This window comes from Sceloporus occidentalis, unplaced genomic scaffold (genome assembly GCF_023333645.1).
Source record: "Sceloporus occidentalis isolate IW3139 unplaced genomic scaffold, rSceOcc1.0.p SCAF_74, whole genome shotgun sequence".
Lineage (NCBI taxonomy): Eukaryota > Metazoa > Chordata > Lepidosauria > Squamata > Phrynosomatidae > Sceloporus > Sceloporus occidentalis.
In genome coordinates, this window is record NW_028317054.1 from 1,319,862 (window position 1) to 1,333,668 (window position 13,807).

Sequence of the window (13,807 nt, forward strand, 5' to 3'; positions counted from 1 at the left end):
CGTTCCTCCATAGGCTTTCATTAGTCAGAATGGCTGGCAGGGTGATTAACAAAGAGCCATTCTATCGTTTACCACGGTCCGTATGATAAGGAGTGTTTGTCTACTAGATTGGGTTAAGATAACAAAGCGAGAACACATACAAGTGGATAATATACAACTGCCTGAAAACATTCTAACTAAAAAAAACCCACAATATTTTTGATACTGGTAGAAACAATTGGTGAGCGTTTCCGTTTATGTAGCTTATGTCAGGCATTTGATTTTAATTTTTACTGTATGATGTCATGCTGGTAGGATGATGAATATCCGTACATAATTAAGGTTGCTAAAGAAAAAAAATAAATGTTGGTCCAAATTAAAACTCAGTTGTTATATTTATTAAAACTCATCGGACGAAGTTTCCCCGTGCCACCATGGCAACACATAATGCAGATTAATATTATACCAAAAACAGCTTATTGCCTCATAAATTAAGTGGATGTAAAATACACATTTTTTTACTTCTCTCATATTATAAAGGTTGTGGAGGAAGCTAACTATGGAGGTGGCCAGCTGTTTACTCTCCATCTGTTATCAACATAGATTTGTTAACCTTTCACCACCTTGTTTCACACCTTCTAGTCCCGGCATACATGTCCTATGCACATATATCAGCGCACGCTGAAGGAGTATAACACAAAATCATTTTTAGGCATGCAGAGATGGTATTAGAAGAAATCTGCACATACAGAATATATGCCAATAGGCTCAGAGAAGAATGCTCAGAAGAGGCCAAAAGTCTAGTATTCCACTAATTCTAATAGTGACACGTTATGATGCGGTGGGTTTAAATTGTGCCTTTTAGAGATAGTTTTGAGATACAGATGTGAAAGTTATGGTGGTGGATTCCGAGGAGTAGACAAGGTGTATATATATATATATATATATATATATATATATATATATATGCTAACCCCAGCATTTAAGAAGGTGGAGCAGAGACCCATTTGTTAGCACAGTTCTCCTGCCCGGACCCTGGCAGTACTCGATTTGCCCATACCAAATACAATTTGGCCAACAGTCACTGGGAATGAAGGTTGGTGTATAAATCAGCCTATGACAACTTTTCTGAGAGAAAAATACTACTACATTACAGCTGCCGTGTGCCGTCTATCTTTACTGTAACAGCCTCAAGGCATCTAAACCTTTGCCTGTCCCATTGCAAGTTCATAACTCAACCAAACACATTTTTGATAATAGTAGAATAGAATAGAATATTGTGTTCTTAGAGGTGTCTTCACATACCACTTCGATGATTGACTACCATTCTTTAAACAGGTTACCTGTTTTAATCACTAAGATTCAGTGATCTTATCATGTGCATGTTATGCTTGCTCCCGACTCACATATGACAGACTTGTGGAGTAATATATCACTCACAAAATAGCACTTTATTCTGTAATGTCTTAGTGAAATGATGTCATTTTAATTCAAAAGCCTGGGTGTAGTTAGAGCTGACCAACAATCCTTTTATTAATCAATAGAGAAAAAATTTATATTATATACTATATTGGATATTATAAAATAGTCTGTTTATATTCCGTGGCTGTGTCCTTATCAATACTCAAATGTTCACAGGTCTGTATTTGTAGTCAGGTCACATAGCCTTCTGTGGAGGGGCCCAAGGACCGCAGCTATCAGGAGGGAACATACTGAGTAAGCTGCATAACATTATATTTCTCTTGTGTAACCATGTGAACTGGAGAGCAAAGTATTAACCCAATCAACTACACAAAGTACGTGTGCCTGCTATTTCCTTGACAAAAGGAAAAACCTAAAATTTCAAACAAGCCAGGGAATTTCATGACACGCAAAAATAGTTATTATTCCATACACAAATCCTTTATAACTTTTTTTATTGTATATAATATTTCTCATGCATTATAAATTAAAAAGTATTACATGGACACCAGATACAAATGATAGTTTTGCTATTAATTATGTTTTTTCAAAAGGTGATCTAAATCCATGAGGCTTATTGTTCATAAACATATGTCACTAATTAAGATTAGGTATTAAGGACCTGGCTCACAGTACAGCTAATAGGCAGTTAATCCATATGATATTATACATACAGCGGCGCCCTCTACTGGACAATAAGTTCCTTACATATACTCAATGTACAGTATTATAGATATAAGTTGACAAAGCATTAGTGTTATGAGATTCCATGTGAATTTTATGTAATATTAGATAATCATTTAGGGCAATGCTATGAACCAGCTATGTCCCTTCTCAATTTATTGATGCCAGTCAGTCTGTGAATGAAGCATATAAAATTATAAAGAGCACGCTTTATGGTATAACCAATTTTCAAGTATGTTTAAAAGGAAAATTACAATAATTACAAAATACCCATTTCAGCAGAAATCTGTATAACGTGTCTCTTATATGATATTAATCATATGCAAAAAAAAAAATGCACCGACCTTAAGGAGAAGCTACAGCTCCCTGCCCTCTCCGTGGTCTGACAATTCTCACCACTGAGCGGCTACTTGCAGCACTGAAACCAATCCAAGTGCATTTCATGTATGCACGTGGAGGGGTCACGTTAAACCATCTTCTTGCAACTGAGCCATCAATGGAGTTGACTGGCGGTGATTATCTCACGTACCAGATGTGTTCCGCTGAACACCTATCCTGTATAGAACATAGCTGAGGAGTGGGCAAGGGAGCCATTCCACATGGGGGGGGGGGGGACATCATGGAAATGTAAAGGGATTTCTCAGCTATATGCATTAAAGTGCATATAATGGTTAGTGTCCCTTTAACTGATTTAAGCCACAGTTACAATGTCACCTTCTGCAGTGTCAGATTGTGCTGGTAAGACTTATACCGCTACCTGCACAATACACTCTCTCTGATATAATACATACATACACTACTGATCAAAAGTTTGGGGTCACTCAGACATTTCTAGCTGTAAATTTATTATTGCAGCCAAAGGGTTTTATAATGATCAATTATCCTTTTAACCTTAACCTTAGATTAGCAAACACAACGTGCCATTGGAACACCGGAGCGATGCTTGCTGATAATGAGCCTCTGTATGCCTACGAAGATACTCCATTAAAAATCATCATTAACAAGGTCAACACCGTATATTCCTGATCCATTAGATCTTATTTCAATGGGGGAAATGTGCTTTTCTTTTAAGACCAGACATTTCCAAGTGACCCCAAACTTTTGAGGGGTATTGTACATACATCCAGTCCTCCGGTTGTACACAATCCTGAGCTTCCCATACAGAGCTGGAAACGGAGGAGGTATTTTAACGTCAAATCCAAATTGGCAGCTCAAGCATAGCAGGAAAACCCATAAGGAAAGTAAGTACAGGAAAATTATGCGGCTGTTTATTTACTAGTAAGAAAATAAGACAAAACACTTTAAATTTGGAGATATTGCTGACATCTACTCAAGTTCCACATTTAATACATGATTGTCTCGCTGTATATGTGCATTTAGCACTTTATACTGAAATACAAAATTACGTTTATTAAATTGAGTTAAATAATTAACAAACAAATGCTAAAATAGCTAAAACTATGTTGAGAAGATAGACATATCCCCCAACCCCCGCCGCTCCCAAAATAAATTACTGTACAGCGCTCCCCGATTCCATTCACAACTTCCTATGTCCTTAACGCAGCCCTCGATTTGTCAAGTATATCTTTTCTTATTTTTGGATAATTCGGGTGGAGTTCTAAAACCTGTAGAAAGAAGCAAATGAACATTGTTAATAGGCAAATTATACGGTCAAAAAAAGAATCAGATCATTTTTTTGTTTATGGTCTATTCGTTTACGGACAACAAACATTGGGTTTTTTTTTATTTTGAGATGAAATTTGTTATGACTCACTCTTGTTCACTCTCAATGTCTCCCTACCTTCTGTGACAACTGCTTTGGTGTCTTCGCTTCTCCATCTCTTTCTCTGCAACTCCTATTCCTGTCCGTCTGCTTTTTTCTCCCGGCTCTCCCCTGCTTTATCATGGGGTTTCTGAACTTCTCTTTCTCTGCGCACTCTTTGGAGTATTTCTGCATCAGGGCGGAGCCTCCGCACATACCACAGAGACAATCCCTCCCCATTCCTCCAATCAGGGTAGAGGGTGTGTACAGAGACTCCGCCCTGTTGCGGAACCACTCCGAAGAGGCCAGGATGATGCAGCGAGAGCCGGAAGAAAAAGACACAGATAGGGAGACACAGAGAGAACTTGACAGTAGGTGTGAGAGAGAGCATGAGAAAAAAAAAAATTCAAACAAAAAATTTGGCGTTTTCCCCTTTGTTTAATTGGGGTCTCTCCTCAATTTTGGACATACGAGGAAATTACCAAAATAAGCTAATTTGTTAAAATTAAATGCACAAGTCTAATATCTATAAATACATACACAGACTACGCACTTTACTGTTTTTTTTCTGTTGTGAGGTTCTGACCCTCTGTAAAGGAGAACTGATTTTGATACACAAGGTTTCTGTGTCTATTTTATTTACAATGTTTTTACTGAACATAAGGGTTTGAGCATATTTTTAGCGCACATCCTCACTTTTTCATTAGATATATAATAAAAGTAAAGTGGCGATCATCATGGTGTGATCAGGAAAGCATGGCTGTAGAGAATAGTTCAAAGATTCTTAGGGTGCTAGGATGTCATTGAACAACTTGCGCGAACACACAGGGTTCCTTCATACGCTCGTCGAGATACACTATGGTTACTATTGTAAGCAACGATTGAGTGTTCTTTCCCCTAAGTGGTAAGGGTACAAGGGCTACGGAGATTTGTGACAAACAGCTTACCATTTAAACACAGCAGGCTTTAATCAAGAAGCAATGAACTGTATGGGTGCAACATTTTACATCATCTAAACATTACTTTATGGTAAATAAACCTAGGTTTGGGTTCTTTTAATCTGTAGGTATGTAATCTTAAAGCAGGGCTCACTGTTCCTTTAAAGGCGATGCACGCTGCTAAAACATTTCCATCGCTCCTCATGATTGGAAAAAATATATGTTTGAAATGATGGGCACAATTGAGGCATTTTTGTACATCGACTGATCCACTTGGCAGTCCAAAAATACATACTGTGAGCCATAAAGCCCATAATACATACATTATTAGTTGATTTTATTAATAAGACCAGCCCTGCAATGCAATACATTATGTTCAGACCTAAGCATAACACTTATGGAGTTTTTTTAATGGAAAATGTTCCACAAAATTATCTAAAGAATGGTATTTCTGACAAATCAAATAGAACATATGAGTCATAATTGCTGTAAAGTTCAGCGTATTATAGTGTTTTAGCTCAGCCGCTATGTTCCCGAAATTATTTCAAGTATCGTCACCGGGAGAAAAACGGAGCGAGATTAGTCATGGAGTGAAATTGGATGTGGCGCATGAGCTTCTCCACCCTAAAGCCTTCCCACCAATGCTTCATTTCCCAAAATGTATTGAGCGGCGATAGCCACCAATACGAGCCTCTTTAATCATAAACGCCTCCTTTTTACAAGAAACAGTGTCTAAAAGATTTGCTTTTTTTTTTATCTGTCCCTCTGTATTTTATGCATTAGTTGCGAAAGATCAATAAGCCCTTAAGGTATATAAAAGGTCGTTCTAGGAAACTTACCCTGGCAGAGAAGAGTTAATCAATCCGAAACACGTATAATAAACCCACCTATACTAAAGCAGCACTCGTACATTCCCTTTGAGACTCAAAGAGTTAAAGCAAAATGCGAGGGGCAAAGAGCTCCTTGTAGAGATCAGTGTTGATCTGTACATAAAATAACAAAGGTGTCCAACCTGCGGCCCTCCAGCTGCTGCAGGACTACATCTCCCATAATGTTCTTTCAGCTAAAGGGCTGGCTGAGGAGGATGGGAGATGTAGTCCTGCAGCAGCTGGAGGGCCGCAGGTTGGACGCCCCTGTTCTATAATATTGTTGGTAACTGCAATGCCCCCTATGGACCCGTAATAAATATATTGGATTGATACGCTTACCTTGTGACAAACATCAATTGCATCAACGAATCTCTTTGCCTTCAGATAATTAAAAGCCAGCTTATATCCTAAACACAGAAAAACAATACTTCAAAAATGACACAATTTCAACATATTCCACACGAGTAAAAGGGGCTTAGTGATTACATCGGACCCCCCGATTTCACAGTGAATGCCTTGTCCGTGTCACTTACATCGGACCATCCATGTCACCAAAGTGACGAGTCCAGGTTATTTGTAACCCCAGTCCGTGACGCCATTGCTCTGCTCTTACCCATGGCTGGATTGCTTTGGTTCCCGTACTTCCAGGCCAGTTCGTAGTTGCTCGCTGCGTCTTTATAAGCTTGCTCCTTTTCCATGATGTAGCCGGTGTATTCGTACGCTTTGCAGCAAGACTGGGAAAGGAAAATGATATGTTTTATACGGATGCAAAACTGGACTCATTTAAAGGAAAAAAACAGGCAAAGAGTAATATGGGATTATTACGCAGCATGTCGCATGAAAACAACGCTAACATCTAATATCTAACCGACGGTCACAAGGAACAGATATGCAAACAGGTGGGTACAGGTCCCAGCTTACAGGAACAGGTGGGTACAGGTCCCAGCTTACAGGAACAGGTGGGTACAGGTCCCAGCTTACAGGAACAGGTGGGTACAGGTCCCAGCTTACAGGAACAGGTGGGTACAGGTCCCACATTCTTTCTACAGACCCACCTGTTCCTGTAATGCATATGATAGATGAGTGACCCCATTTACATTCCTGCGTGATGCCCCTTGGAAATGTATAGATTAATCCCACCATACACGTTTACCTCTTTCCCCGCCTCCCGGGTATTTGGCTCAAAGGAGACGTGTTTGGCCGAAACCGTCTCCTGCCACATGACGTGCTCGCTGCCCGTCTGTACCGAAGCTGGATCAATGAGCGTTGCAGAGTAAAACGGACCCCGTGTGCACATGTGCAGAATGTTATTTCAATGAGAAAACGAGACCATAGTGGAGGCATTTAGCTGCAGCTGTGGAGCTGAAGCTTCTCTTTTCTAATGGTGTACTAGTTTTATATGTTTTTGGAGTTGTTTTTTAGTCCCACAAGCTAAACTTTTTTAATATAACAAAATAGACGTGGCTCACAATCATCTAGTCCTCTTTCTTATAGATGCTGTATATGGCATTTGCGTTTTAGACTTTTCTGCAGCAATTAGAGTAATGGAATTGCTCATTCAGTAAAGAAATAAATGGGAAAAAATAGAAATAATGGCAAAATGGAACAAATACCAAAAAGGCAACCCTGCTGTTAAAATAATAAGCAGGCCTAACTGTTTCCATGTTATTAAAGAAGGCTGCTTTCTTCCCTTCGTCAAAAGTGAAATCGCTACATTGAGAAATAATTACATTGCATTTATTGATATAGCGCCAGCAGATTCCGTAGCGCTGTTACAATCAGTGGGGTAATTTTAAAGTCACGCACAATAGCAAACTGGTACAAAAGGAGAAGAGGGCCCTGCTCTTGTGAGCTGACAATCTAGTCGGTGAGATCCCATTGCTGCAAGTTGTCTGCTTGAATCAGAAAGCCAGATTATAACAAAGATATACAGAATGCATCAAAACCGGGTCAGACGCCAACACAAAACGTCGTAAATATTTCAGCGGAGTTTATTAAGGCGGATCCTCAGGGAGACTGATCACTTAGGTTAACTGCCCTGATCATAATCCATTCTGAGCAAAGCACATTTTTGCTTTACTATAATCATAATGCTCCTCGGCCATGATCAGGAGCTACTTCTGAAACTAAGAGGAACAATGTCTACGGTCCGTCATGATAGCCGGTAAAACAGGGCCACGGATTTTGGTAACAGAAAGAGACGTATTAAGACAAAAAGGTAATCCAACGAAGCCTGCTGCACTAATGCATATGTGATAGCTGTTGCGGGCCCTTTAAATTCTCACGGTGTTGCTTTTGGAAATGCAGAATCCCCCATATATGTATTTGGCGCTTTTCCCATCAATCAGTAACGGTCCGTGCAGGGGATGCGTTCGGACGAATGCTTGTCGGGAAATACTTACCTCTAGTGCTGGCTCCGTGAATGCTGCGGTACCCACACCGTACTTTGATAGGCGTTCTTCTCTAATGGTGGTGTCAGGCACATTACAATGTCCCTCGAAATCAGTGAGTTATTGGACCTTGGATTCAAGCCCTGTCCAGCATAACAGACAATTCCCGCAGTGATGGGAGTTAGATTGTAAGCTCTTTTGAGCAGGGCCCTCATCACCTGTTGTTTCTGTAAGTCAAATTATACATTGTACAGCGCCAGGGAATGCGCTTTATAAAAAAAAAATAATAATAATAATATGTACAGAGATATATGCTATTGGGTGACAGGGAACAGTCATTGGGGAAATTGATTCTTTCCAATCTATACTTTATCTTTAAGCAGAAATGAATATGGGTTCACTGTTTGGCATTAACTGCCTGGAATAAAAAAAACCTACACTTTTTGTTAATAACAGATAAAGGGTGAACAGCGCTAGAAAAATAACTACTTCAATTAGATTTCTGGATCTAAATTTGGATGCCAGTTAGAAATAAGTCACTTAATAAAAACACTTTGTGCTGTCTGTTTAATTGCTTCTGCAAATGACGCATCATCAGCCCCGGAGTGCTCTTCCTTGATAAAATGCCTTGTTTCGAAAATATAAGAAATAATCATTTTTACCCCGAATCAATTATAGAAAAGTCTAACTCTATCGGATATCACAAAGAACATTAGGTTTGTTCTAACACACTTTCGTTGGAAAGTTTTCAATTACACAAAACGGGGACAGATTAACAAATAGGATTAAGAATCAAATGTGCCGAATAATTAGTACCTTGTATAAAAAGCTCAGCTCTGAAGGAAATTAAAAAAGCAACAACGGCCTGAATCAGACACTCACCCTGTTGTGCTTAAGGCAGCGCTTAAGGAGTTCGCCCGCCATGTCGTATTTTCCAGACTGTATGTAAATATCCGCTAGAAGCAGCCAACTCTTTTCAAACTCCTCCGCATCTATCGGATTCCAATTCATTTTCGAGATTCGTTTCAACTGGTTTCTTGCCTTTGGGGTCTGTTTTAAGATCATATAGGCAGTAGCCATACCCAGAAGTGCAGGGACGTGGTCTTTCTGTGGTCATTCAAAGTAAAAAAAGATGTTAATTGTTTACTTGAAACAGGTGATGTTTTCTTTCAGTAAATAAAAGGCTGATGGAAAATGGACAACCTTTAATATATTTAACAGATCTGTCTGAAATTTGCATAGTTGTGCAACTAAGCTACGTTGACCACCGTCATGATATATGTCTGTATTATATGTCTGTATTTGTGCGCTGACCAGATGGCATTCATGGGATGTCTCTGGGTTTGGTCCTCTTTCTGAGAGCAAGGAAGCAGTGTTTGGCCACGCCCATTCTCCCTTCCACTCTCCATCCAATCAATGCTGTCAGGGGCTAGCCCCACCCCTTCACAAGACCACACCCAGGAAGAGCTATGAAGAGCTTATGCTGGGAAGTTGCAAGATATGACAACTGGTACTCATCACTTGGTACTCATTACTGGTTGGTGTTTTGTTTCTCTTCTTAAAAAAAAATGCATTTAATAAACCAGGCAGACAACATTGGGCGATATTTATAAAGAAAAATTCTCACCACAGAAGCCAATAGAAACTTTCAGTGGTTTCCACCCTAATCGTTCTTTATAAAACACGGCCCATTGTGTCTGGAGACATCTTTGATTTAATTTAAGACGAATCACAAATGACATTGCATGATTATATTACATGGAAAGAGAACTCACTTCTGCCGCCGCCACCTCTGTAAATGTATTAAGGGCACGCTCTACACTGGCTTTTTGTTTTGTTGCCATTAAACAATAGTTCTCCATGATACGTAGCTGGATGTGACCTTGAAGAGTCTGTGGCTTCAGTTCTTTAAGAAGTTTCTCTGCTGTTCGTACAGCAAGCTTAACGGACTCTTGCTTTTCGGTTGAATTCCTTAAAAAACAAACAACAACAAAAAATTATTTACAATATGTCCTGTGCCCAAATATTCTGGTTTCCAGAACTTGAATTATTTTCCAAAGACTGAATTGGTTTTTTTTGTACACTAAAGTATTTATAATACAACTTGTCAAATATTTTCAAATCCATATAGTTTCTGATACAAAAGTTACATTTCAGAGACTCATTTATAAACACTTAGGCTCCAGATGCTCTTTTTTTAACTGGACTCATACGATGCTTTTTTAATAGTCCCATGATGCTCAGAGTTGCAACAACCTTTGGCAATGGACAAAAGTGGGATTTACTTTGTGTTTAATATCTCAATAAATATCTAGGGGTCCATGACATTTGTTATATTTACTGTTGTGATGGTGTGAAATACATTTCTAGTAATATCGGCAAAATCTTTATTAAAGCTGTTTTAGGGGGGAAAAAGTAAAAATGATAAGAAAAGCACCAGCTTAGGTCATCTGTACTACGATTTTGCAGTAATTGTAAAAAGTGAAGAAAGAAAAGTAATGGGCAGAAAAACCACCCAAAATCTAACAAGATGATGTTTTGGGGGGTTTTCAGATGGAACATTTTGATGAGCGTATTAGCGGGAGGTGTACTTACTATACTCGTATCTGATATTTTGGAACTTTACCGACACACTTACCCCATGTCCCCATCAAGATGGTCAAATACTTCTCCCCCTACTGTTTCATTATCTGGATTCAAACAGATTTCAATCATGTTATAAACAGCGTTTTGCCCCCAGTCACTGTCTTTCCGGGCTTTATTGAAATGCCGAAGGGCATCGTTGGGATCTCCGGTGTTCCTTTGAATAGGGAAAAAAATAGAACTACAATTTTTTTGTGTTAAAAAAAAAAAAAGAGAGAGAGAGAACGAGAATCATGCAGAACAAAAGGGGTGGCAGGTTTTACCCACTTACAAACGAAACATGCAAAGAACATACAATTTTATACAAATTTACATTTATTTGACCCTGAAAATATTGAGTAATGCGAATATGTTAAAAGCATTACAGCGTGGGCTGACCAGGGACTTTTTAAATTTTATTTCAGCCATTCTGGTTGATCTGTACATACGCAAGCTGGGCTATAGTGGCCCTTAATGCCTGTAACTCAATACCCTATGGCTCAGAGGAAAATACAAACATAATAACAGTGACCGTTTAAATCGCATCGCCTGTCAAATCTGATTTTATTGTGTTAGTGACATTGTATAAATGCACAGCGTCTACATTGGGTTGAGATATGACAATATAATAACGCTATATTCTGACCTTTTTGTTACTGATACTTACCAGAGGTACAATCCTTTGCAATAATGAAACCCCGGGTCTAGCTTTGCTCTCGGAGAATGCATTTCTGCCATTTCCAGGAACTTTGGTATTTCTTCAAGTTTTCCAGCCCTCCTCAAAAGGTCAATCAAGCGTGAAAGTGTTGCATAATTATCTATAAATGCAAGGTATATGCATAATTCATTCATTAGCACATCATTTTGCATGACTAGCGCATGCATGAGCAAAAAATACATAATGCAAATACAGTTCTTCAGGGTGAACAGGAGACTTGGGGACTTCAATGTCTCTTCATAAACACTGCTTTATATCAAAAAGCATATTAAGGATCCCACCGACACCTCTCCTGGCATCTACTCATCAACAGACATGTTTTAAAGATACCCTCTTGTCTAGTACCCTCTTCTTAAAGCATATGAAAGCCGTGTTCCCTTAATGTTTATTTTCCCCTTGAAAATAAATGAAGGGATTCATCAGAATCCTTCCTATGCATGCGCTTCATTCGCCCTCCCCCGGCTCACTCGCTTGCAGGTTAAGCCAAACACATCTCGTACTTATTGGTATGCCTGTGCACTTACTGGTGCTTACTGGTATGCATGTGCGCTATACTCAAGCAAATGACTAGCACTAAGCTATGATGTCATGTCAGTTCAGGCTATGCAGAGCCCTCACTCTTTGGGGGAGTGACTTAGCAAGGGGCGGGGCTACCCCAGATTGCTTAAATCGGCAGGGGAATAGGGCAGGAAGTAGGCGTGTCTAATCACCACTCCCACGACAGGGAATGGTGGCCGTGAGGAGCGGCGCTTCACCCGTAGTCGAGTTCTCGGGTATGCGCATTAAGTATTAGTGCAGTTTAGTTCAGTACCTGGCTTGCGCTCCAAGAGTTGTTGGAAATGGAACACCGCCTGCTCGTAGTCTTGCTTTCGAAACATGAGATCAGCCATCATCTTCAGCATAACAAAAAACAATAGATACAAATGGAACACCCATTTACTGTCACCACCTACCTACAGAAATCACATGGTATGTGTATGTGGCATGGGCAAATTCTGAAAGTACATTTATTTATTCTCAGTGGTTAAAAAGCTCACTTTACAGTGAATCCCCGAGAGAAAAAAAAAATCCTTCAGCATATTCCTCCCACCCATAAGAGACGTCGAGAACCAAAATGCACATTATATTTGTATCTTTAAGCGCAAACTTGTGAGTATGACGCTACAAAGTGCAGGTGACACCTCGCAGTCACAAAGGCAAATGACATCATATTTTTAACATATGTTATGCCTTTTGGTCTCACAGAGGACATTGAGGAGTAAAATATTAATAGAAATATTAATTTGCTGTTTGAATACCTTTAATCCCCACTCACCATCGTAGCTGCTTCGTTGTCTTGATCATTTTTTAAGAGCAGTGCGCACTGCTGTTGGCAGGAATCGATGTCATCTTGTGCTAGATAAAGGTGCGCTAGTTCCAATATTACCTACAGAATACAGATATTAGACTGTAATTAGAAAACACCGGCAGATCCCGGAGAGCCGCTACAAGGAGAGTCCCATAAATAATAAATACACAAAACTGGCCACGGTAAAAGATACCTGGGAGAAGTGTGTAATATCATGTTCTATAGAAGAGGGCTCTCTTTGGAACACTTTACATTAAAGAGAAACTGATACTCCTGAGTCGTGGCCCTGAAAACCATCTCTTGCCTGTGTCATTATTATTATTATTTTTTATTTATTTAATATGACCTACAGATGTATCTACAGCAAAACACTGTACAGACAATTTGGCGGTTTTGCTGAAACGATGATGTATTCCAGCATGCAGTTCCCCTCCTGTTCCAGATGTTTGGTAACATTTTCCCCATCCGGTGCAGAAATCAGGAAATTATACAAAATAGGTTGAATAGTTTGTTGCAAATATCTTAAAAACTGCCCTGCGATGGGTAGTGTTTTCTTCTCTGTTGACTAAGAGGTTTGTGTTTGGTGACAGAATGCAGTTAAAACATTATCCGGCGCTGACGTCATCTCGCAACTTATGTTCCTCATACCATCACTGGCCGCTAATTTAGAGTTACGTTATTATTACACGAATCACCTTATCGTCTGTTTCGCAGTAAACCAGTGCTTCTTTGTAAAATCTGATCGCTTTCTCGTAGTCTCTCTGGGCTGCGGAATGTCTTGCGATTTCTGCGCAGATTTCAGCCGCCAGGGTCTTCTGTGCCGGGACGGCATCCGGCTGCTCCATCTGAGCTCTCTTCAGTACTCTGGCCTGCAGCTCCCTGGCCTGCAAAAAAAGACAAAACAGTGAACTGCGGACAGATATGTACAGGAGAACACAAAAGGGACATTTGTAAAACGATGGAAACTAGTAACGAGAATCCACTGTACATGTTATGGCCTAACTTTATCTTATCTGCCACTTGCTGAGAAAATAAC

General features: G+C 39.6%; 1 protein-coding gene across 1 annotated transcript in view; it reads right to left on the reverse strand.

Annotated features, from left to right (window-relative positions):
- Positions 1–3,671: 3,671 nt before the first annotated feature.
- Positions 3,672–13,807, reverse strand: part of LOC149285921 (tetratricopeptide repeat protein 21B-like) — a 31,098-nt gene continuing 20,962 nt past the window's right edge. Inside the window, exons 20-29 of the mRNA XM_089494697.1 lie at positions 13,467–13,655; positions 12,739–12,849; positions 12,235–12,316; positions 11,373–11,523; positions 10,722–10,883; positions 9,859–10,054; positions 8,966–9,190; positions 6,307–6,427; positions 6,033–6,100; positions 3,672–3,749 (exon numbers count right to left, since the gene is read on the reverse strand). Of these exons, the coding sequence (XP_089350823.1) occupies positions 3,672–3,749; positions 6,033–6,100; positions 6,307–6,427; positions 8,966–9,190; positions 9,859–10,054; positions 10,722–10,883; positions 11,373–11,523; positions 12,235–12,316; positions 12,739–12,849; positions 13,467–13,655 (1,383 nt within the window). The remainder of the gene's footprint in view (positions 3,750–6,032; positions 6,101–6,306; positions 6,428–8,965; positions 9,191–9,858; positions 10,055–10,721; positions 10,884–11,372; positions 11,524–12,234; positions 12,317–12,738; positions 12,850–13,466; positions 13,656–13,807) is intronic.